Raw genomic sequence first — 26,159 nt, 5'->3', positions numbered from 1 at the left:
TGATACAGCTGAAATTATTAAACAGTGGGATGTCACCATTCCCCCACAAAAAAATTGCACTTGCGTATTGAATGATTCTGATGTTGCATCTAGCCGAGATGTAACTGTGACGTTAACGAGACAATGAAAACTTGCTTTGTCTTTCTTTCGGCAGACAAGAATAAGCTGTCACTTTGCACCAAGACAACACAAAAACGACTTACCCACGCGAAGAAATTAAGCGGAACAGGATATGCTTGCACGTAAAGAGGCTAATACGCACAGCCACTCAACACTCCAACGAGACGAAGAAGCTTGATTTTTCGCCATTTTCATAAAGGGAAAGTGAAGAAAGTTTTAGAATTTGTCTAACTGTTACACTGTTTCACATACTTTACTCATTTATCTTCAAAACTGGGAAAATGTAACAAGGAATGCTAAAGGTAAACAGAGAACGTTATTGGGTATGATATCATTAAAAGATCAGTGGCTCATATCTCTACTAATACTACATCCATCCAATTTACAAAATTATTTTGGTGTTAAGGAGTACAGATGGCATCGTTTTACGATGAAAACATTGGCTAATTATACCCTACACCAACTGATTAATGCGATTATTACGTTTCTCTCAAAGAATGGAAAGACAGTTCTTGACAAGAGCGTATAACTCAAGTCCGCTTGGCTTCCCGCCAAAACTACATTCGTTTGCCCGCGTTGGGCCTTGGGAGGTAGCTTGGGTAGCAGATGTTATATCTCGCCTCTGCCGGGATTCTGCGCGTCTATCACAAACCGCGCAAACTTGTGAGGTACTTGCGACTTAAATGGTTTCCCGCCAAAAAGGACTGTATGCCCGAGGCGAACTCTTTAATTCATAGTAAGCAGCCTGCGCAGCTGGCGGAATTTCCCGCGGGAGTAATTTTTTTTTTGGTAGCGAAGCCGTTTACAAAAGCGGTGAATTCGAAGCCGCGAGGAAGTCCCTGCCTCTCGCGAATTTTATGTCCTCGCGAGGACATTAAATGCCGGCTCCGCCGCAAAAAGTCACTCTCTCACAAGTCCCGCCTTTAGGTGAAAACATTTGGGTAAATAGAAACTCTGTGTCAAAACATGATTATTCATATATATATATATTTTTTTTTTTTTCACATGGGCCGATTTCATTTCAAATCGTGATTCCACTAAGTCCATTCTAATTCCAAAGGTCACAAAAATAACCCAGCCTTTTTCATTTTCAATTTCCAAAAAAACTGAAAGAAAATCCACACTTTATTCAGATTACAGACATTGATAAATGAACTTGATGGTGTTGATGAACTTGAGGGTGGTGGCCCGTACTCACAATCGCCGGAACACGAGCCTAACGACGTTCTGATAGGAAGGGAAAAAACTCTCATATAACCAGTGCACAATTTTATGGTTGCGAAGATACTCTGAGAGAGCTATTAAAAACAATACGAAGTGCGGAATGCGCGCAGTCGAATTTTTCCGTGACCTGAGAGAGAACACCGAAACAGACAAGACTAATGGTTTCCGCAGGGCTGGCATTCATAATTACGTCTTCAGGCTGTCTGGATCACAGCACTGTTCGGCACTGTAAAGACTTCCCATGCTTGTTTCCCGTTGGCACAATCCACTTTTTTTTAATTTTTGAAAAAAATCAGACAAAGCCTCCGCGAATGTTACGAGAGGAGTCTGAGGAAGTCTAGTAGCCCTTTCTTGGCACTTGTCTTGGCCATATTTAAACTACAGCAGGAATGTCACGTACAGACAAATCTTCAGATTATTGGAAGTACTCTTTTTGCTCTCATGAAGGAAAAAAAAAATTTTCGTTCCGAAAATTGAGATTCCACTGGATTACGTCGGCTGTAGTTTTAAGTATGACTCCAAACAAATAAAAAACAAAATGGTTTTAGAACACCAAGGGACTATGACGGACTCGAAGGCAACATCCATTTTTTTTGTCTGCCATTACAAAGGGTTTCATTGATTCTCGAGCTAAAGTATTAATGTGACCATGCAACATTTCTAAGCATGGCTCGCCTGTACCTGTTTATTTTCCCCCACTTGTGTTTTCGATCGTCTTAGGCAGCTTGCTGATGACAAGGAAGCTTTGAGCTTTTCGGGCGGATCAACAGTTACCAGGCTCTGCGAGCCATTCAACTGTTTGACCTAGAACCGCGAATAACCACACCACCACCAGTCAACGTTGTATGCAATTTGGTATTTCAAAAATAGAACTGTATTTGAGGTTCATTTGCATCGTCCATACATGTTAAAACAGTAACATTTCTGACCTACAGCTGCATGTCACCAAATATTCTCATAATATACAAAATAATAAGTCTCAGCTAATTATAGAAACTTTTCCTTCGTAATTTTCATATTATATTACCCAATGCCACGAAATAAATAAGTAAATTGGATAAAAAGATTTTGAAGAGCCAAACAGTACAAGAATTTTGGACAAGAAGCACTGGATTACGAGGACTGGAGTGGATTAATGTTCATCCAATTTGACTTTGCGACAAAAATCAAGCAATCAAAATTGTCACTCTGGTGCAATTTCGATGCATTTTAGTCATCGTCGCTTTCTTTTGCGGCTAATAAGCTCCCGGCCTCGATTATGAAAACATGATATACCATCCGGGGGATTGCCCTTTCAATAAAGAGACACTCAAATTATTTAAAAGGTGAAACACCGAGGAGGTCACGTAAAATCTGATGCAATAACGATGTGCACAACAATAGCGCAGATGAAGACGGATTAGGCACGGCGAACTTGAAAAGTTCAAGCTAAATGTTATAAGATGTCTGAGCTATCCGTGAGTCAGATCATTAGCCTAGAGCTGGAAGATATCCAGATCAAGGCTTTTGGCTGCCTGTACTTCTGGCTTGTGAAGGTGAGAAACCTTACAATTCTCGCTTTTTTTTTCCGCCACTCTTTTGTACAATGTTAGTTCTGATTATTTCTTGCTAATTCAAGACTTCAAAACGTAGTTGATGATTTTGTCATCTCAGTTTTGGTAAGTGAGAGAGGACCTCGGTGTATTTTAAGAAAAAACAATTAAGGAGCTTAAGCAAACCACAACGGCAACGGAACGGCGACAACAACGGCATCAAAATGAGCAGAACAGTGGCTGTGCACGTACGTTGTAAGTCTTTGTACATTTCCTAGCCGTCCTCTGCACAACATCGTGCAATGTCCAAGTTCTGAGCATTTTGGAGAACGTGGGCCACGATGGCTAATTTTTCGTATTTCCTTTTGAAATTTATCCCTGGCATTCCATATTTAGTTTTAGCAGGTTTTTAGACCGATCGGCCTATTGAACAGATCTAGATAACTGTGGCCAGTTCCCGGCTCTCGGTCAGTGGGGACGATCGAAAAAGCGGGCCAGCGACGAGCTGGGTATGGGAGAGAAAAGGAGTGTATAAACCAAATTTTTCCAGACGTCGTCATTGCTTAAGGTCCCTATTATTTAATTTATACACGGCCCGCCTGCAGCAAAGAGTAAAGTCCGACAAATTCCTTCGTAAATTCCCCGTTAAGAGACTTGGTTGCCCGCCAATACAGCTCTCCAGCGGTGTCTAGTTTACCACAAGGATGTTGAAGTTCAAGGCGAATATAGTCCAGCCACAGATCTGGGAGAAATAAGAAACACACAGCGTGTTACAGTAATCATGATTCGCTTCTCTATGGACACGGGACATAATGTCTCTTGGACATTGGTCGGGTGTCATCAGGGCAGGTAAAAAAGCGTGTCCGATCGCCCGGGGCAAGTAGATTTTGCTGTTGGGCAAGTGAAAATAGAAGTTCAGTGGCCCGGTGGGCACATGAAAAATGATAATATTATTAGCCTCAATAGTCTTGCAAGTCTGAATGAAAATGTCAGCTCGATAAATGAAACTACTTCAAAGCTTAAGACTGTAAGATTAGTTAACCATTAGGTTGAAACCATGGATTAGTTAGGAATCCAAGCATACTTTGTTCACGTTTGTCCTCTGATTTCCATACTGGCCGGCACGTTGGCAAGTAGTATTTAAGTAGGGGCAAGTGAAAACTGAAATTTACTGGCCCACTGGGCAAGTGGATTTCAATTTTTTTTTCCTGCCCTGGGTGTCATTCATGTCCTTCCTGAAAGTCTACAAACAGAATCTGCTTCAAATACGGGGTAATGTGGGTACTTTTCACCGCAATTGGATTCACCCGACAATCCCCTGCTTCCATAGGTAGAGCAGACTGGAGAATCCCTGAACGGATTAAACGCTTTCAACATATTAGTCAGACTGTTTACTTCATTATCAAGTAGGAGAAAAAAAACAGCAAAACACATTCCATTGAAATCAGTTGCACATCGTTTCTTAGGTTTCGTATTCGTACAGCAGAGTTACCTCAAATTTTGGAACTGAATTCAAAACAGGGAGCTGATGAACAAGAGTTTAACAGAGCTTTGCATTTCGAACCTGGAACATTAGAACACCGAATAACCTTTTTTGATTCTCTACAGTTTTACTCTTCGTTATCCAATTTTTGCAAAGAACATTCGGAATCCCTTTTGTTTTACCAAAGAAGCTTAGTTGCGCTTTTTGCAATTCGAATAAAATCTCTTAATACGTGTCAACCATACAAAAATACTAACCCGTCAAAGAAAGAGAATAAATTGTCAAAAAATGAGCAGGGTGAAAATGAACTGCATTGAGCTGACCTTGGGGAAAACAAATTGCTAAATTGGACGAAGTCATAGACCAGAAAAAAGAAACTGAAGAAAATTCGCTGAAAGCAGCGCGTCAAAGCGATAGCAGACAACAATACTGTAGATGCACACCTAGGAAAACACGATGAAAGGGGAAAAATAATCATTTCTTACACAAATAACAAAATACTGTCAATGCCTACCAGATTTTTTTCCAGAAAACGCCGGCAAAAACCCCTTTTTTTTTCCTTACGTAATCGACAACAGGGTCATTCACAAGGATTACACCACAAATCAAAAAAAATTTCACCGATATCCACAATCGTGTGTAATGATGGGGATTAGAGCCACGCTATTATTTTTGCGTATTAAAAAAAGACGGACAAAGTCTTGAAAGTGTTTGAAGGTAATAGGCTTAACAAAGGCTAAGAAAACAACGGCTCAAACCTGAAACCGCTAAAACGGCAAGACTTGAAAACAAAAACCAGAATGGAAAAAATACTGACTTAAAAAATAAAATGGCGCATATTTTAATCGCTAAATTTACCTCGGGGGCAGTGTGCTAAATTAGCCATTTAAATATGCTCTGACTTCATCGAACGTCTAATGTAACAAAAAAATATATTTGCTGTTTCAAACCTCGATTTGCTCTGTTTCTGGAAATACACTAATAGTTGCTCCAAATGTTTTGAAAGAATGACGTTGTGGAGTATTACTAAAAGCTACGTCGTGAAAGCCATCCAGCCGTTTACGGTGAGCCGATTACAAAATAGGAAAAAAAGAAGCAAAGGGACATAAAAAAAGACATATTAACTAAATACCTAGAGCAAAAAAGAAAGCGCACTTCTCACTCACTAAAGTTAAAGGCTAAATGGACAGTTTAACCCCGTGCCAAGCTCCTTTAAATAATTATATCGTTTGCAAATGATTGTTCCAGTTTTTCTAAACCAAATGTGTAACCCATTAGATATTAATTGTTGTTAACCAGAGTTCTACTCGCTTTTAGATTGCGAGCCGTACAAAACACAAGCTAACAGTTCTGTAGCACCGACTCTCTCGTACTCAAAAATCTATACAGCCGCCTTAACTTACGGAAACAGCCAACAAAATGGGTCTAGCAACCATTATTGAACGGCTTAGTACCCCAGATAATCAGTCCTTCTTGAATTCTACGTTTTTGTTTTAGTCCACAACGAAACTAGCCTCGGCATAAAATTCACCCATAGACATAAACAATTTCATGGTTCTAACTCTGATCTTGTTGTGAGCACAAAGGTGATAATTACAGCTGAACTGTTGGACACGGCCGATCCGTGACCTCCTGAAAACTCCCTTTGAATCCATCGAAATCACTTTAATTTACCTCATAGCAATTAACTAAGACCCCTACCGAAAATCCATCTGCTTAACATCCAACATAAAGATCCTTTACATAATAAAACTCCTCCGAATGTTCACCCAAGGAGCTTAAATCTAAACTTAGTTCTAAACAAAAATATCCTTTTTATGCGATTGAGAAATCCTTGGTACTTTTGTGTTTTCCCAGGGGGGACTGCTCTACAAAGTTCTATGCGAGAAAGCTCCGTCGCGAAGTCCAACCCCTTACCCTTTTGTATACCATTTTGAAAGAAAAGGTAACTCTTTCGTATACCTTTAATTGAAAAAAGTACTCCTTTCACATGCTTTCACAACTGACTCGCATTAAGAATAAATCGCCAGAAAAGGAAGTCGTCTTGTCATTTTTATGTAGTGCCTAATATCTAAAATGATACAGCCATAAAAGGCGCCGGTTCGAAATATTATAATTAAAGGTCCTTTTAAATAACTAAATGACAGATTTCCCTACCAATTCATATACTTCAACTTGTGAAATCCCTGCCCCGCTTTAATATACCTGAGGCCTGAATACGGCACCCCTTTCGGGCGGAGCCTCCCGTATGGGCCACTATAGGGAATACCGCCCCCCGCCCCTCTGGGTTTCGGGGTATTTTACAGCAACAATGTTTGAGAATTGCTCTGTTAATTCAACGACTGAACAACTGGTTCTGTGTTTCATATCGTTTGATTTGTCTAATAAGTTTTGGCTTTCTTTTCACGAATAATTACTACGAGGAATTCTCGGTGCCACTAAGTTCTTTAGGACGCACAATCCCCGGGCATAATCCTCAGTTTACGTGACGTTATCACAAATCAACCCATCACCTTAAGCTTATCGCATTAGAAATTAAGTTTGTTTTGACTGTGGTATATTTTTGCGGATTTAATTTTTTTCCGATCTGATCTTTCACGATCCGTCATGAAGAAAGAATTCCCCAGTTAAAAAATTGACTGACTGTTCGGTTTTTTCAGTCAAGATTTTTCCACCTAAGCTAACAAGATTAACTCTATGAATACACATTAAATACCATTAAATCTCCTATTGACACTAACAGCGATCCAAAAAAATGAAACCGTAGAGAAATACGTCAAATGACTGGTGTTTTCACGTGATGATTCATTAAACTTGTTTTCGTCAAAATTACTTTCTCTTCCATGAGATAATGGAATGACTTTTAACAACTTTTCAAAATGCATACATGCACTTTTCGTGCAATTTCGAATGTTTTTCGTTTACTACCATTATTACGGTTAACAATAATACATTTATTCTTGCTTATTCGCGTTCTCCGCGTTATGAGACGAGACAGGAAGCGAGCTCTCGGAGTTGGCGCCTAATCCCGGTTTCCATAAAAAAAAGGTACCACAAAAAATCATATCAAGTCTCTCCTCCTTAATATACACGTAATGCCAAAACGCTGTTACAGTGTACATCTCCCAGCTTTTGTTCTTTTTCAGGTTGACCCAACAACACGGCAGAGCCCTTTTTAACACCTAGGTTTCGTGGGAAGCTATATGAATTGCGTGCCGGTCGTGCCCAAGAACACAACACTTCTGTGTAATGATCAATTCAGTCTGACTTCATAGCCCGAGGCACAAATCGTTTGACCACCGTGCCCTCCTTCGACGAGACAGGAACCCAAAACTGACATAGGTACGAAGTCCCACAGTGATTCACGAGACAGCCGGCACAAGCTGTGTATACACCGCACAATACATGCACGTGCAAGACACAAACAAACACCGAGCCAGACAAAAATAAGGTGATGTAAAATATACACGACAAGGACGGAAATTGTACAAATGTTTTGACAGAATATACTGCTGCCATGCTGAGTAAGTTTCATCACAGAAATACCGAGAAAAACTAGCCTTTTAAGGACAAAACGAAGCGAAAACACGAAGTATTGATGTCATTGGTCACAGCAAATCACTGGGGAAAAAACTAACAAGAAGAAGAACGTTCAAATCAGAGTTTTTTTTTTTTTGCCTGCGTTTCATTCAGTCAGACAAATTGTCTTACTAACAGTCGACCTCATAAAATGGCACCTGTCAATCATTGTGTAAACCCAGCATGCAGCATTGTGCTGTTAACATCTATTTTTTCACTTACGAACAACACGCACGTGTTATTCTGTATCAGCGATCAAAAGTACAGCGCAAGCGCAGTTCCCGCTAAAACTATCGCTTATAAATCAAGAGTTCTCTCCTTTCAACACATTTATTAGCGCAAGCCTACACAAATGTATTGCACCGAACTTATAACTTTTACAAAGACGTTGTAATAACGGAAGCTTTGGATAAACAATTAAGAATAAAAATTAGCGACAATAATTTCGAAAGGCGTTTCGATGACTCATTCGGCATCATTTTCAAATTCGTAAAACTACCAGTCAGATTCTTATGAGTTCTTTATATACTGACAATGCGTGTGAAAGTCTCGTTGCATGTGATTAGAAAAACATTACAGCGAAAACAGGCACGTGGAGGGTAGGTTTCTCTAAGTTGCGACAGAAGACTTGCATCTGACTGAATACATTATTTGTCAGCGGACCATTTTACAGTTGTCTGTTCAGTGACCAGGGGCCCGTTTCTCGAAAGCCCCGGAAACTTTTCGGGCCCGGAAAGCCATAACAAAATCTCGAACTTAACGATTACAGAGCTGTTTTGCCCACATAATCTTAATATGAACAGAGGTTCCCTTCATACAAGAAATTTCAGGCGTATACACTTCTCCGTTTTTAGATACAGATGAACTAAAACTGGCTTTATGGGCCCGAAAAGTTTCCGGGGCTTTCGAGAAACGGGCCCCTGGCCTTTGAATGGCAGCGAGGCTGCAGGTGACATTGCTTTGTTAAAGACCTCGCTGCTTTTGTTGTGTAAATAAAGTTGTTCTTATGTTAACTACTTGGCATTTAAATGAGAAAAGCAGAGAGGTCTGTATCAAAGCAAGGTCACCTGCAGCCTCGCTTGCATTCATAGGCCAGGTAACTATGCACACAACTGTAAAATAGTCTATTTACGTAAGTTTCTAAGCTCTCTCTGTACCCTCCACCCACCCCTCCCCTGCAAACAAAACACTCACCAGGATGAGAAGTCCCAAAATGATCTACAGCTGCCTCGTACAGATCGCGGGCGCGCTTAACACTGGGCTTAACCTGAGTAACCATATAAGGGACAATAGGATTAAAAGTGGTATAAATCATAGCTCCAAATTAGAATATCCTGTAAAGCGTAACGCTACAAGAATCACATTGCGATGATTTCATTTTACGTTAAAAACAGTTGCGTGTTCACCCACCAAAAAAAAATGCCTAAATTAACATTGTTTTGTTTCATGGGAAAACATGTTTTATTCTGACTTATTTCGGCAGCTGCATTTGAACGAAAAACAGTTTACTGATGTCCAATCTTTGTTTTGCTTGCTACCAGAACGTTAAAAGCTTGTGTCATTCGGTTTTGTAGTGCGCTCTCTTGTTGGTTACTCCAATTTGCTGTCAATTCAAATTGTAGAGAGACGTATAAGACAGGTTCCACACCAGTCTTCTCTTCGCGGTCAACTTAACTCATTCTTTCGGAGTAAGTTAAAGTCCTGGGAACAAGCAGGTTGCATTCATTAGGAAAAATGGGTGTCATTACTAGCTGTATTTTTAGTTTTTTGACCCGCTTACCTGTGTTAGTTCTAAATCAATGCATTTTCGAAAGAAAGAAATGGCAAAAGGTCGTGCTTGAATCAGCCTAAAAGGGAGAAAACGAAAGTCGAAACAAAATCAAGTCAACATTGACATAACCCTTAAGGGCATCAAAACAACCTTTACTACTGAGAGCTACATGTAAGAGTGTTTTCAACACTAGGCGGAAGGCAGTAAAATTTACGGCTTGTACACACCACGTACACAAAGACACAAACCGATATCTTACCTTAGTATTTCGCGTAACTTAATGTAAGTATTGTAAGTAAATATATGTTCTGCAAGTAATACAAGTACTTATTGTAAGTAGAGTCTTGTATTGTTGGTAGTGTAAGTAGCCGGTATTGTAAGTTATTATATTTTCTGCAATGCCAGTATTCAATTGTAATAGAGTATTGTGTTGCCAGCGTAAGTAACACTATTGCTAGTAACGTAAGTATTGTGAAGGTGAATTAATCAACATGACACGAGCGTGGGACAAAGAAAAATTCTGAGTCCCCGACAGGAATCGAACCCATGACCTCCCGAACACCGGGCGGGCGCTCTATCCACTGAGCTACGAGAACTCATGGAGAGCAAGGTCATTTAACTGAGTTCATGTATGATAGGTGTCCTGCATACTGCTAGGATCAACGCTATCGAATTCATCGTGAGTAGTGATAAGTTAATAAAGATGGTGAATTTTAAGCTCGGTAATGAAATGTGAAGGTGAATTAATCAACATGACACGAGCGTGGGACAAAGAAAAATTCTGAGTCCCCGACAGGAATCGAACCCATGACCTCCCGAACACCGGGCGGGCGCTCTATCCACTGAGCTACGAGAACTCATGGAGAGCAAGGTCATGGGTTCGATTCCTGTCGGGGGACTCAGAATTTGTCTTTGTCTCACGCTCGTGTCATGTTGATTAATTCACCTTCACATTTCATTACCGAGCTTAAAATTCACCATCTTTATTAACTTATCACTACTCACGATGAATTCGATAGCGTTGATCCTAGCAGTATGCAGGACACCTATCATATATGAACTCAGTTAAATGACCTTGCTCTCCATGAGTTCTCGTAGCTCAGTGGATAGAGCGTCCGCCCGGTGTTCGGGAGGTCATGGGATCGATTCCTGTCGGGGACTCGGAATTTTTCTTTGTCCCACGCTCGTGTCATGTTGATTAATTCACCTTCACATTTCATTACCGAGCTTAAAATTCACCATCTTTATTAACTTATAACGTAAGTATTGTTCTGTAAGTCGAGTGTTGTAATAAGACCTGCAATATAACCAATGCAAGTAACTGTATGTTTTGTAAATTAAAATTATTATTAAAAAAATTCTTACCTTTTGTAAAGTTTTCTAGCCTTTTTAATCCCTTTTGTCGTGACTGCCCATTCGACATACTTCTCCTTCAGTGGAGTCCTGATGTCGAGACACGATTCTAACGAAAGCTGAAACAAGACACAAGTATATGAACTATTAGTAAAAGTATGGCCGTCTCTCGACTCTTTATTTTGTGCAAAACGACTACATATGGTAATGGAGAAGCCAGGCAACACAAATCCAAACTACGATAATGATAGACTAGCCAATATCTAATTTCCTACAAGTTAAACGGTAGCCTGCGAAAACTTCCGTCCTCAAGGCTATAGCAAGTTGAGTTCTCTTAGTTCCGTTTACTAAGTTCCAATTGATTTATTCATAAGACTAGTACAAAATGCTTTAGCCAAGCCATAGTTAACTGAGGGAAATGGTTAGGAAACTTAGCAAAGTTCTTTGCTGTATGTTTTTGTTTGTTATTTTGGGGGTGACCCTGTACAAAGCCTGGCAAAATGCAAAAGGTGGTTAGGTGTGCTCTTACAACTAACCAAAAGAAGCATTGCGATTATGTAATGCATGCATACTCGACGAGCATAAAACAAAAGATGTGCAGGGTCAAGGACCTCCATAAATCTAGGCCTGTTTGTTAGCTTTTCCCTCTATTAACTATGGCCAAGCAAAACAATTTCACAAAGGGTTTCTTCAAGGGCCGGATTTTACCGGCCTGGTTTAAATCATCTAGAAGAGAGTTTAGTTCAAAGCAATTTGCCCGCCTGTGAAAACCAATTGCCCTCCTATGAAAACGTTAACAAAACTTTGTTACAAAGTACGTTCATTTCGAACAATCACAGAAAAAAGAACCGTGACCTGTTCTGTCGCCCATCTTCTCGATTTAACAGCACCGATCGTCCGGTAGCATGTTATTACCTGGACTAACCATATGGTACAACCCTGATACTGTAACAGACAACAAAGCACTGCTCTAGAAATTTATGAACAAGTAGGTCATGTTCGTCTGAGACCAAAACTTTGTCTGCCATTCTTCTGCATGCCCTCGTTCCCAGGCCTCCAGGAGGGAATATGAGAGTGCCTGGGAACGAGGCTGCATCTAATTATATCACGTCAGCCCTAGCCGCAGTACAAACGAACCAAATGACACAACAACAAGTAAACTTACTTCAAACACCTCTTCTACTTGTCCTGGATTGCTGGCGACACACCAGTCTATCCACTGAGTCCACAGTGACAGTGAGTCCTACAAAACAAGTAGGAAGTAACATCTATAAACTTACCATGTTCACAGGTACATGTAGCAATTTATGCGCAATGTTTTGAACATCATCATATATGACTCTTTTTAATTTCCTAGTAAACAGTAGTCATTCTTGTATTTGGAGTAATGAAACTGAAGCCCCTTGGATGGGATATTTGTCTATTTCAGTTCTCTGGTACCCATATATACACCCGCGTAAAGAGAGGCACTGTGAAAGTAAAGTGTCGCCTCAATTTCAACTCTAAAACGCAATGACCCCAAGTGGCTTTGACTCTGGACGATTCAACTCCGCATCCAGATTCTTCCACGCTTATACATGTGTATGTACCACAAGACTTTTGTCTGTCTTTGTTTATCCTACGTAGCTCGGAGGTTTGAGCAATTTTTTGAGCAATTTTTTAAGCAATTTGAGCGCGAGAGCATAAACCGCCAAGCTACACAGGCTAGTCTTTGTTGGAAGGACCTTTATTACTTTGTAGGCCAAACGATTATTCCAGGCTTGAGTTTTCTTACCTTGGAATCCACGCATTTTAAGGCGTTTGAAAATTCATTATGAATCTTCTCTGGTTTACCTGTGAACGAAAATCAAAGGCAGATCAGCCTTCCAGAAACTTCAGAGAACAGAAGAAGCAGAACAAATAAGGTTGCAAGATGACTAGAGCTGAGGTGTATGTATTACATGTACACATACATTTTTCTGGCTATTAAATTCCTCTCATTGTAAAAATGTATAAATTTAACACGGTTTCAAATGCAGACGTTTGTCATTCTTACCTTGATTAAGGACTTGTAATCTCATATATTCACTCCACAAACTCACTGAGGTTTTAAATGACTGGGTCCCTCTTTTACACACTGACAAGGCCTGTTTCGGCCGTGCAGCTTGAAGCAGAACGCTGACCTACATGTACACCATATGAATGTAAAACACTTGAAAAGTAATAAAGGTATAACGTTCTTATAATTTGTTAAAGTAAGCGAAGTATTCATACCAAGTGTTGCAAACTTTCCTCTCCTAGCGGGAGTGTTCCAGTGAAAATTACTCAAAGGTTAACTCAGTAACCTGGCAGATTATTGCAAAACCTTCAACAATCAATATTTGGTGAGGCCCCTTAGAAGTATTTTCTGACCTGCTGCAATTCATTATTATTGACACCTTGTCCTCATAACGTACATGTAACTGTCAGAAAGAGCTAGATTCTAGATATTTATCTAATTTGTACTGCAAGTACATCATTCAGAAATACATACATGTGCAAGTAAACTGGACTAAAAAAATTGAAATGATATGGCTGATTGGTCACTTTGCCACTCACCCATGTTTTATAAAGATCTTCATTAAGAAGTTTGGCTTTTTCTGCTTCTGAAAATAACTGAAAAACATTCTGCACTCTCTGTGGAGCAAAATCATCAAAAAGATATATGTATTAATGAACAGGTCGGAAAAATACATAATACCAAATACATTTAGCATCAACAACTTTATCAGCCGCAGATCCAGGAAGTTCAGAAACAGAAGCAATGTTGGTTGCGACAAGGATGCAAAACCATGACAAAGTGGAAAAAATAAAAGCTTACTGAGGTCTTTGGAGAGACTTGAGCACCAACCCTAAAATTTGTCTACATGTATAATACAAAGTTTTTACAGCAATGGTGCAAAACCATGATGAAGAAAAGTTAAATGTGGCTAAATGTAATTTAGGTTAAGTTAAACACGAAACAAGATTGCTGGCCAGCAGTCTCCCTCACAGTGAATTTGGGGTGGCCAGGGGATTTGTGCAAGGGCGCCGCAATTTTACAGCTTGGCTTATCCCGCATCCTGCGTTTCCACTGTTTTTTTCAGGGTGACGGCACCATTCCCCGAGCTCATCGATTGTTGATGAGTTTAAAAGGTCTTTGGAGGCACTTGAGCACCAACCCTAAATTTGCCTACACGTACAACACAAAGTTTATTGTTTTAATTCTAAACCAAAAAACACTACATGTAGTTATAGTGTATGTATGAACATACCGTTTTTGCTTGCCCATGGGAGCCGTCAGCCATCAATTCCATACAAGTACTGATATAAAATTGCCACATTTTATCTGTTGGAAGCAACATCAAACAATCGGTTAACCTAATATAATGGCAGCAGTTTCTTTTACGTTCAGTAAACTTGCTTTATTTCATTAAAACTTTCCCTGCAAGCTGTTAACATGTACTACATGTATGATCGCTGTCGAGAATCTCTAGATAGTACATTTTACACCACATACAGTCAACCCCCCAAACCTGACACCTTAGAAACTACAATTATTTGGTGTTTTTCACTGGCACAAAAGAAACATACACAGTATACAACTGTACCCAGCATACGCGACATTCGCAGATGCAGTAAAATGTTGATAATTCGCACCTTTTGTTATACGATTCCCAACAAAATGTGTTACTTAACAGCACCTCACTCCATCCTGTGTATGTTGCTTTTGCCTATGCTTGTGCACTAGTGAAAGCCAGCCTTAACTGGCGAAGTCTCTAAGTACCAAGATTTTTTTTCAGTAGTTTGTCTTTGCCAGAACTTCAACTCCTGCAGCAGTGTCTGTAATGGTGAGGTGTCTACTATGCGGGAGTTGACTGCTAGTGACTTACAATCTGCACAGCATAATTATTCTTGCTAGCAAGCCAATCAGCCGCGAACAGGCACTTGGTAATGAAGCTACATGCAATCCGCAGGTGAGGAGAAAACATTAACTGGTCTATAAACCCCTGAGTACCAGACCTGGTTGCAATAGCAAGAGGGTTAAGACATATCAAGGGTAAAGGTGTAACAATCACCTGTTGGGACTTGCTCCACTGCCTGGTGATACAACTTGTTCATTTCTGTCTCAAGCTCACACCACTGACTATCTGCAATGATTTTCAATTTAAAGGAGCAAGGTCAGCTGATTACTAATGAGTATCCATGGTAACATTGATGAAACCCTAGAGGAAGTTGTGCAATGATAGGACGTAATACAACTTTCCGTTATTGGTGGTAACAAATATTTGAGATGAGAATCACAAACCTGTAATTACAGCTGTTCCTTTTTTTACTTGACTGTTGGCTTCATCAATGGCTCGACGAGCCACTAAATTCCAGACCTCCTCAGAGGTAGGAAAGTCTTTTAACAAGCTGTTTAGCATAAAAAGACAATCATACAATGTAAAAGCTACCACTTTTTAAAGACAACCTGTGTAAAGTGAAGTAAACATCTCCCTGATGGGGCTACTGTTGATTTAACTGTTTTATGCCTCTGCAGATGTTGATTTTCAAAGTCCACCTGTGTGAGGTGAATTAAAAATCAGTTCTTCCCGATGGGGCTGTTTTGTGCCCCTTTCACATTCTCATTTTCACAATTTAAATTTTAGATCCCACCACAAAATGATCTGCTCTTTTTTCCTTGTTTCTGACTTGTGGGCTGATTTAGACCAAGTTTACAGTTATACAAAGCTGTAATGTACACATGTGCATATATAAAGGTTACTATCCCCTGACAGTAATGAAAAGTTCTCAATCTCACAATCTGCCATCTTGTGGCTGCAAGGGGCAGAATTGTCTCACCAGGGGCAGAATTGTCTCTCTGTAGGGCTAAATTGTCTCACAATCATTATAGCTCCCAACTGTTATTGTACAGTTGCATGTCACACAAATAAACTGGCTAAAATCGGCAGACATTAAACCCACAAAACTCAGACTGAAACAGATATCAGAGAAAAGAGAATCTAAATGCAGTACTGACCGCAGCTGCCAATGAGTACATGTACTGTAATTTTAACATTCTGCAATATTTTGGGCAAGCATTATGTTCCCACACAAACCCTTACTATTTTGAATTTTAAGGAATCATTACATGTATGTTAATTTACATGTACATCGAGAGGTAGCTACACTTGTGATTTGAACATTGATAATAATAAATCATATAAAATAAATTACAATATTTAGAGAGGAAGCAACATCAGCCTTAGTTGATTTTCACGCAGGTCTTCTATCCTGGTCACATTGAAATGAAAGTCTTGACTTACTAACTCCATGTAGTCAACTAATGGTTATTATAGAAAAATAATACTGATAAAGTAGTCAAGGTGTTAGAGTAGCGATAACAGTGAAAAAAAAGAAGCAGAAACCATGTAGACAGTACCTGTCATACACCATATCAATGCCATCCTTTGTATTTTCAAACAAGCGATAAACTTCAATGAAGGATACTCTAAATTTGATGTCGTCTGGAAAAGTACAATACAGAAAGGTTGCATTTACTTAAATATATTACTTATATTTCGAGAAAATTACATTTTGCCATACCCTTACAGTCAGCCAGGCAAGTGTGAATGGGTAACCATGGACGTACACTGTACACGTATTATTTATTTTTTATTATTATTATTATTTTTTTTTTTTTTTTTACAACTATATATAATTTCTCAAGTTGTGATTTGACATACGGTAGCTGTGTTACAGATGTAGAACATTCAAAACAAAGACTAATGGCTGACTTAAGATTACTGAAAACAAATACATATATGTTATATGCCAGGTGGGAGGTCCGTATAGTGAAAAACTGTGACAGAGGGCTTGAAAATGCTGCCCGAGGCCGCAGGTCAAAGGCAGCATTTTCAAGCCTGAAGCCTATCCATAACATGTTTATTTTTTTTCCTGCGGTACATTGGTTTTACAGATTACAAATGGGTTTGTTTAAACAGCTCATATCATTGAATCGGCTTGCACACCGTCTACTAACAATTTGTAAAAAATCTTGGCAGCGAGCAAGTCAGATAGTAGACAAAGAAAGATGTATTGAAGAACATATTTTTTTTCGAACTACTTTATGTTATTTGCATTTATTTCACCAATTAAGTTCTCCAAAATTGTTTTCGTGGCATGAAATTTCGTGCGAAGTCTTACTACAAAAACAGTTTCTGTCAGTCGTTGCTTTTAATTTCACTTGACATCAGACTTTTCTACCATAAATTGAATAGCAGAAAGTGAAGAAATTTGTTAAGTGTATTCCACAGAAATTCTCCTAAATACAGCAACGATCAGAGAGGCAAACTCAACTGAAATTGACTCAAATTTTATGGCGAGAGAAGCACAGGATTATGCACCATTACAGCGCCAAGCTACAAACAACCAAGCAACTCTCGCAACTTCAAAACACTCAATTGAATTTACTTACAGTGACTTTCCTTTCCATTTTAAATTGAACAGAGATAAACTTACGCTGACTAATCGTCGATGGATGTGTAAAAAAAGGCAAAAGATTGAAAATTGCCACTAACTTTTAGGAGCAAAATTTAAGCAGCAGGGAAAAAATGTGGCCTGTGGGCCATATCATAAAAAGCTGGACCGGTCACGTGTGTATGATTAGGCAATCAAATTCAAGGATTTAGGATTCCGGCCCGCTCAGATGCTTGAGAAAAAAATAAATGTAAGTATCATCATGACATTACTCATTGACTATTCATTGTAACAATTCTTGACATTTCCATTCAAACAGTTTTGACTAACTATAGAAAGACATTAGCTGTTTGTTTTTCCATCAATTCTAAAATGTTGCAGTGCAGCTGTAAAAAATAATTAATAGTCAATAGATGGATTCAAAGGCTACAACTGTACAATATGCAATTTGCCATACGTAACTGATTGTATTCGAGTATGTACAAACAGGTCAATAATTATTATTGTAACTTCCCAAATGAATCATCACATGATCTGAATTGGGTAGCAACGAGTATGTAGACACGTGAGACGAATCTGTCTATGGCACCTAGCAACTACATTTGTACATGTAACATTGCTAACAACTTACGGACCAATAAATAGAGGATATTACACGATGGCGAGAAGACATGAATTTTATGTTTTCATGGCAAGAGCAACATCTCACTCGTTTGCTGCTCTCACTCATGAGATATTGTCCTTGCCATGACAACATAAAATTCATATCTTCGAGCTAATGTGTATTGTTCTTTTTATTATATAGACATACTGATGACGGCATTCTTGACGATTTTCCGAAGATTTCTGACCACTTTCTGAAGATCTCCGAAGATTCTCCAAAACTCATCCGAAGGTCACATGAACATTGCCGAACATTTTCTGGAAGTTTCCAAAGATTGCCGAAGATTACCGAAGATTGCCAAAGACTTTTGAGGAAGACCCGAAGATGTTTCGATGATACATGAACAAATTTAAGAACAATTTAAGAGACAAACTTGATATCAGTGAAATCATTGATATCCTTACTAATGAGGATATGGAAAATATGCCACTCGAGTCCCGGATGTGGTTTTGTATGAATTCTACGAGTGGTGTATTTTCCAGTAAAACACTCATGTCTATATAATAATACTGTGTATGTAACAGCACCTGGTATACTCTGTATTGCCTTTTTGTAAACAATTTCAGGAACTTTTCCTGCCAGAAATTCAGCAGTGACTTGTTCTTCTCCCTGGAAAATTAATGAAAAGAGTACATGTTGACCAGTCAAAAGTTAAGACCACACAATTTGACTCTCGATGCAGTAATCATTTAGTCAGTATGCCCATGGGTGGTTACATGAACACGAGTGTAAGAAAATTAATGTCTATAGATCATACATAATTTAATGGTATTCAAATATATTTTTACTGCAGTTTAACAAAGATTACAAAACTTTGGCCTCAGGCCCACAATGCTGTACCTGAAAGGATAAACCTACACGTACCTCCTCTGCCCTCCCCCATGATGACTGTTACTGCATGTACATGTGAAGGTAGATATCACCTAAAGCCTCGAAAAATTATTACAGTCGAACCCCTATTAAGCGGCCACCTATTAACAGCAATCCCTATCAGGGGCCAGTAATCAAAGTTCCAGTGAGGGTTTTTCTATTGTTTTTACCTCTTTTAAGGGCCAACCCCTTTTAAGCAGCCACTATCCATTTCCCTGAGGGTGGCTGTTTAATAGAGGTTGAACTGTAGTAAGAATTTTGCCAAAATGCCCAGGAAATGCCTAATTTCAAGCTCAGCACCATTTGATAACCAATACAAATTATCTCTTAATAGAATAAATATACATGTACTGTAGCAGCATGGTTCCCTCTCTCTGGCTTCAATTTGCCAGCTGACAAACATTGATTTCCAAACTACCATTCCCAGTTACAGTAATAAAATCATAACAAGTTTTATGTGTCTCAAGAAACTCTGACATAATTATACAAGTTACATCTGACACTCTCTCAACTTCCAATAATTCTCTTTTGAGTGTACTGCTACACATACATACATACATACATACATAACTTAATATTTACCCTCAGATTTCAGAGTAGCTTATGCAGCTAATATCTCTGAGCATTTAACCATCAGATAAGAGATAGAGTCCACCACACCGGGAACTACATCCCCTTCTCTTTTTGATCAGTGTGAGGGGTTTTTTACGTCCCACAGAATTAATTATGAAGGGTTGTGAGACGGGGCCTATGGTTTATCGTCCTTATCCGAGAAGACTAGAAAGTCTAACCATTTGCAGATGTCATTACAGAGACAACACTTTCTCCTCAATTATTTAAAGACCCTGAGTGTTGGTCCGGCCGGGGTTTAAACCCACGACCTCCCGTACGCTAGTCCAGTGCTCTACCACTGAGCTAACCAGTCGGCGTTTTGCTGTCAGCCGGTCGGCAGACTGCTGTCTATGAGATGGATAGCAATGGTACATACCTGTTCCTCATCTGTTGCACTCAATCCAAGAATTTTCCTTCTATTATGAATCTAACAAAGAAAAAAAAATAACAGCAAAGTGCATGAGCCAGGGACAGCCACATTTAAGATCTCCTTACTGTATGACTGGATGTGCATTAACTGCTTACAATGTACATTGTATTACAAGTAAACAGCTTAAAGATTAAAGCTATTAAATAAATTATAATGTCAGACTTACTTTTTCAACATGAAGGAGTTCCATTCTGAAATACTGCAGAAAACAAGCACGTAATAAAAAAAGAGACCACTGGCATGCATCATACAATGTAAAACATGTACATGTACTGTAGTCACTTTACTGTAATATGGCACTTTGAGTTTTATTTGCCATCTGTTCTGATTATAATTATTATGAATATGGGACAAGTCACAATAACACATCCGCTAAACTGACTTAAAAAATTCAGAAGAAAAACAAGTAAACATGCGAATGCACGAACCCTATGAAGTCAAATTTTGGGGGTTGCAACTCCCTCAACCCCTTTCCCGGATCTCCCTCTGGTACATTAATTATGGCATAACTATTTAAATCAATCTGTTCCTCAGGACAGACAAAAGACAACTGTAAAATATTTTGAGTCAAAATTGCTCTACATGATTGTACAGCTGTGTCTCAATTAAACTATTTACCTGTTTTAAAAAACAGATGTCTAACTTGACAGCCCACCTTTACATTACAGGTGCATGTTGTACAGGTACTGTACTCTGACATTTTTTTTTTTTTTGCACATAAATATTGTACTTGTGTTCAATGTAGTATTACCTCCAACCAAAGCTTCTGTGAAGAAGGATTAACCCTCAGTCCTTTCTGTAATAACGATCTACTGTTAGGAATGTTCTTGTTTTCTTCAAACTCCCATTTTGCTGCCATAATCCAGAGGTCTGAAATCAGGACAAACAAAACTCTCATGTGATGTGAAGTTTATATGAAATAATTCATATACGAACTGTGGTTGTAGATGAAAGTGAAGAATGATCATCACAGTAAATTTTCCAATTTAAGCATATAAACTTCACATAAGCATATAAACTTCACATCATTTCACTACTCACGCAAGATATGAACTCAATAAATTGACCTCGCTCCCAATGTGTGGCTTCATAGCTTAGTTGGTAGAGCATCACACTGGTATCGCGGAGGTCACGGGTTCGAATCCCGTTGAAGCCCTGATTTTTTCAGGCTTCTCCTTTCCAATTGCTTAAATTGGAAAATTTACTGCAATGATCATTCTTCACTTTCAAAACTCTCATGTCATACTCAGGAAATTTGAAATACTGTGCACTGGTCTTCCAAAGTGTTTGGTAACCATGAGAAATTTTCAAACAAAAGGTTTGCACAAACTTCAAAAACTTCAATCTGATTTTCAGGCAGTACAGGTCATGGCCAGAAGCATTTAGCAATATTTACTTTATTTAAGCCCCATTGGTATTAGAAAAAATCAGTGACCCTTGGACACCTTGTGAAATTGAAAATCTTCCCAGTGATTTTATAGTAAAGCTAGCCATACATGTATAATATACTGCCCTAAAATACAGCAAGATATTAGAGAAGAAAAGAGAAATTATACACCAAAAAGTACGCCATCTGTGTTTTTATCCCCATTCTCATTACAAGTGTTATCAAAATGATACGTTTAGAAAAAAAAAATGGCTGTCTTTTATTTGCCAGTATCCACTAATAAACAACAGTCTTATACATGTAACTAGTGAATACAGTGCACATGTATCAAATGTTGTATAGTACTATAAGCAATGTCATACTTGGTTTGTTTGGATGATACTGCAAAACTCTGGCAAAAACTTTTCCAAGAATCCTTACACTCCCCTAAGAACAAGAGACAGTAAATATTTGTATAATTGTCAATTTGAATAACAGTAAGTAGCTGAAATTAAAGTACAAATACTTGACTGTTCGATTGTATATTTGACACAGATGTGCATGCAATGCGACTCAAAAGACTGATTAAATTTATTTATAACAACTGAAAGTTATTTGCATCGAAAATATCTACATATAGGGTGCCAGCAAGGGAGAACTTAATCCTCATGAATGTATGAACAAAGCCTGAAATCAAAATTAAATTAGAAACAGCCCTAAGAAAATAGGGAGGCGTGGTGGCCTCATGGTTAGTGCGCTCGTTCCGGGAGCGAGCAGTCCGGGTTCGAGCCCTGGCTGGGGACACTGTGTTGTGTTCTTAGGCAAGACACTTAACTCTCACAGTGCCTCTCTCCACTCAGGAGTATAAATGGGTACTGGCGAATTGTTGGGGACACCTAACAAATTGCGGGGGAGTGACCTGCGATGGACTAGCATCCCGTCCAGAGGGAGTAGAAATACTCCTAGCCGCTTCATGCTACAGAAACCGGGATAAGCTCTGGTAGCTATGAGCCATTCGGCTCCAAGGCTTCACTTCACTTCTAAGAAAATATGCACGCTGACTGGTTAAAAATCGTGTTTCTATAACACGATGGAAACACAGAACTAGCACGAGCTGTTGACATGATGATGGCGCAAGCAAAGAGAATTTACATTTTGATGATCAAAGTAAACAAGCTGTTTTTCTTTTTTTGTCGCGGTGTTTTCTAGAAGAAATATAAAACATGTTCTCCACGTTTCTATTGAGTTATAGAAACACTCATGAAAGTTTGGGAGAACTCAAAAAAGCTGTGGAAACAGTTGCCTGCAGCTCATGCTCCCACAGCATTTCTCGTTCTCCCAAACTTCCACTCACCCTACATGTATAACTCGATAGAAACATGGTACATGTTTTCTATTTCTTTAATAATATAATATTATCTAGATTACAAAACAAACAAAATAACACATACTACATGTAATTAAATTCCTACCATGTGTTTACAGAACTCAATGTACTGAATCCAGAGTTTGATGTCCCCCTAGGATCAAAAAGAAAAACAATACAATTTCATATAATTATGTACATTTTTGTATGATCTGTGGAAATCTACATGTACTTTATGTAACAATTTAAGTTCCCACTTACCATTTGTTAGGCTACTTAGATAGAGGGATTAAAACATATTAAAGTAAGTTGAGCTCTCAGGAGCCAACAAGTTATCAGTTGAGTTACTAGACCAGTCAGTATCAGTGAATAAGTCACTTGTAGACCTGTGAAGAAATGTAGATGGAACATTGGAAGCATGATTGTCAAAATGTGGCACTTTTTTTTTAATTTATTTACTCTGTCATATTACAATACAATTACAGAATATTTACGTTACAAAACTTACAGTTTACAACACAATACTAAAATCGTCTTATACTTTGCTAAATTCTGAGTTTACAATTATCACTTACAAAATGTTATTTTGCATACATGTAACCTACTTAAAGTACTCTACTTACTACATACGCCACATTACCTACAGTACTTCCAAAACCTTGCATAAAATTACTGAGTTACTTAAAATATGCTATATTACTAACATATATCACTTACAATACATTACATTACCTCGTGTAAGTAAGAAATATAATGTATTGTAAGTAAGTAAATATGGCACTTACCAAAAATTTCTTCAAGGCATTCTGCAAGGAAAAACAGTAAAGTGAATTATAGAACACATAATAACATATACAATGTATATAGCAATGAAAACAAGCATTAGCCATGAGGCAAATGCGTCTCCCTTGATTTACCGGTAAACTTAAACTTACCTGAAAAAGACTGTGCATTCTTCTCAATACCGCATGCTCTCCATGTAAATTCCGTTTAATACCAAGTCTCTGAAATATAACATTTAAAATGAAATACATGTACACCATGCACATGTATTATCTGATAGAAACATACTGACACTAAACAGGAATACAGCACTTGTACATAATCATAATTCCCTGTGTGTAGACTACGAGTAGTCCCTCTTTCGCTTAGTCCATCTTGCGTGACACGAAAGAAAACCGCGAGAAAAAAATGGCCACGCAAAATCCTGGGGGCGAGGAGCGTGCAAAAGGAGGGACTACCGCCTAAGCCCTAGAGTTTGAATTATGCGTTGCTCTCACAATGCAAAAATATGATTGGCTTATGTTAGGAGCGTTGACAAGGTGTTGTACTTCTCGCGGTTTTCTTTCGCGTTACGCACAACGGACTAAGCGAAAGAGGGATTACTCGTAGTCTACCCTGTGTGACACAACTTCTACATTGTACTTTAGCACCCATACCCAAAAAAGAACATAAATAGCTTATACGTGTCGGTAGAAATGATCCATGGAAGAGAGCTGTATTATATACACATGTGCTACAAAACATTACCATCAACTGGGGAATATTTGCAAGAAAACAAGTATATATAATGTGCAACTACAAGTATATAAAAACAAATTCAGTCCTCTATCCTCAAACCTTGAATGCAGCCACACATGTATACATATGTTTGCAACAAACTGCAAATAAAAATGTAATTCATATGTTATGCAACTTAGGTTCTTACCAACTTTCTTTTCTTCTTCAGCAAATCCAGGTTAATCTCATACTATAATGAACAGAAAACAAAACCAGCAAAAGAATACTTAATAACTAAGACACTTTGTCAGAAATTACAACTCTAACTTGAAAGTAAGGGACGCTGAGACTATATTCATTTATTATGTTTCTAGTTTCTTCATCAGTTGCATGGCAACATAGCTGCTTAATATATTCTAAAGATCTGAAGATTTTTAAAGTTATTACTGGCAGTACTTACTGTATATGCACACTACAGTAACCTTGATACACTTTAGTTTGATTATTTTAATATTTGCATTATGTACTGCAGATAGAAGAATCTCTAGCCACTTCATGCTATGACTGTAGAAACTAAGATACATGTTAGAGCCAGTTCTAAGACTGTCATCAAAGGCCCTAACCGGTAACTCCTTATTATGGCTGAGTATACTTGATGGGCCCTTGATGTTACAGTTGAACTTGACTGTTGGTGATGCAATATTCACCACTAAAGTAACAGGGTAGTTACAGTATACATGTATGAGTATGAAGATCAAGGCAAGGGGTGACTCAAAACATAACGACAGTCCTTGGGCTGTGGACCAACTTGGCCCAGGCACAGACATGCATTTAAATCAGAGTAAATGAAATCTATTGGTTTACAGCAAAAGAAATATCAGTCAGACCACCACATAAAATGTCTATACAACATGGAATCTACATAATACCTGCATGTATCTTAGAAAATCTGTCTTCTGAACAATCCTCTTCTGCAAGCGGTATTCAAACTCTCTTCTCTTTCGAATGATAGTCCTGTATAGTGATATTATCATAGCAAAATGGTTTACCTAAGTTCTCAGTGTTTTTATGAAGATTGAAATTTTACAGTATAGCCAGGTTGGGAATCTGTACCTCTATCTCGTCTTATCTGCAGCATAAGATGATCATATTGTCTATGCAAGTGCTTGTTACACTGTTTAATTAAGTTGAACCATGATATATTGACTCGCTGATTTCAACCGATGAAGATGCTGAAACCCAAAGGGTGACTGAAATCATGCAAGTCATACTAAAGCAGACTAAAAGACAACAACAGAAGCCTTACAATGTAATAATTATTTATAAGCTTTATAAGCTTATAGAAAGCTAATATATTAAGCTTAGTAAACAACGACACAAACTTCAAACCCTCGCTTACTTTGTCTCTACTTTTGGGAAAGACAAACTTTACTTGTATTGTAAAAACAACGCTTTCAAATTATGCAGTAATGGCGTTATTCGATTCAAATAAACATGTTAAATTCCTCACCTGATTTCATCGCTTGAAAACACTCCCATCCGCTCCAATTCCTCCAGTTCAGGCAACATGCCCTCCAGATTTTGATGAACATATTCTGCCATCGTGAAACTCTCGTGCAACAAGAAGCACAACTCTAAATTCTAGGAGTAAAGATCTGAACCAAGCTTCTCACTTCGTCCACCATGTGTAATTCCTACACTTTTCTTTGAGACACCGCTGACAAGGATATGATTTTTGTTGTCAACTTATATGAAGTGGTAGGCGCCGACTAGAAAAATCAAGGCACTAACTGACTGCTGGCGCATCCTTGATGGACACAGCGTGCCGCA

At 38.5% G+C, this 26,159-nt stretch overlaps 1 protein-coding gene across 3 annotated transcripts; it reads right to left on the bottom strand.

The window, feature by feature from the left end:
• Positions 1-216: 216 nt before the first annotated feature.
• Positions 217-26,118, bottom strand: LOC145488862 (U3 small nucleolar RNA-associated protein 6 homolog). 3 transcript variants are annotated; one of them, XM_081467688.1, is made up of 23 exons: positions 25,840-26,118; positions 25,259-25,343; positions 24,538-24,579; positions 23,765-23,833; positions 23,615-23,635; positions 22,936-22,983; positions 21,847-21,910; positions 20,849-20,967; positions 20,264-20,296; positions 20,044-20,094; positions 18,713-18,794; positions 16,485-16,569; positions 15,369-15,475; positions 15,139-15,210; positions 14,335-14,408; positions 13,640-13,717; positions 13,098-13,224; positions 12,837-12,895; positions 12,228-12,305; positions 11,075-11,181; positions 9,719-9,785; positions 9,133-9,205; positions 217-293 (listed from the first exon to the last, which is right to left on the bottom strand). In XM_081467688.1, the coding sequence occupies exons 1-23, from the start codon at positions 25,929-25,931 to the stop codon at positions 217-219; spliced, it is 1,710 nt and encodes a 569-aa protein (XP_081323814.1). In that variant the 5' UTR covers positions 25,932-26,118. The 3 variants fall into 3 exon arrangements, with proteins under 3 accessions (XP_081323814.1, XP_081323813.1, XP_081323815.1); XM_081467687.1 differs by lacking the exon at positions 217-293 and adding an exon at positions 310-3,618; XM_081467689.1 differs by lacking the exons at positions 217-293; positions 24,538-24,579; positions 25,259-25,343; positions 25,840-26,118 and adding exons at positions 310-3,618; positions 24,227-24,496 and having other exon boundaries at positions 23,765-23,986.
• Positions 26,119-26,159: the final 41 nt, after the last annotated feature.

The sequence above is a fragment of the Orbicella franksi genome, chromosome 6, assembly GCF_964199315.1.
Source record: "Orbicella franksi chromosome 6, jaOrbFran1.1, whole genome shotgun sequence".
NCBI classification, from domain to species: domain Eukaryota; kingdom Metazoa; phylum Cnidaria; class Anthozoa; order Scleractinia; family Merulinidae; genus Orbicella; species Orbicella franksi.
This window is presented reverse-complemented; position numbering and strand designations above follow the sequence as displayed.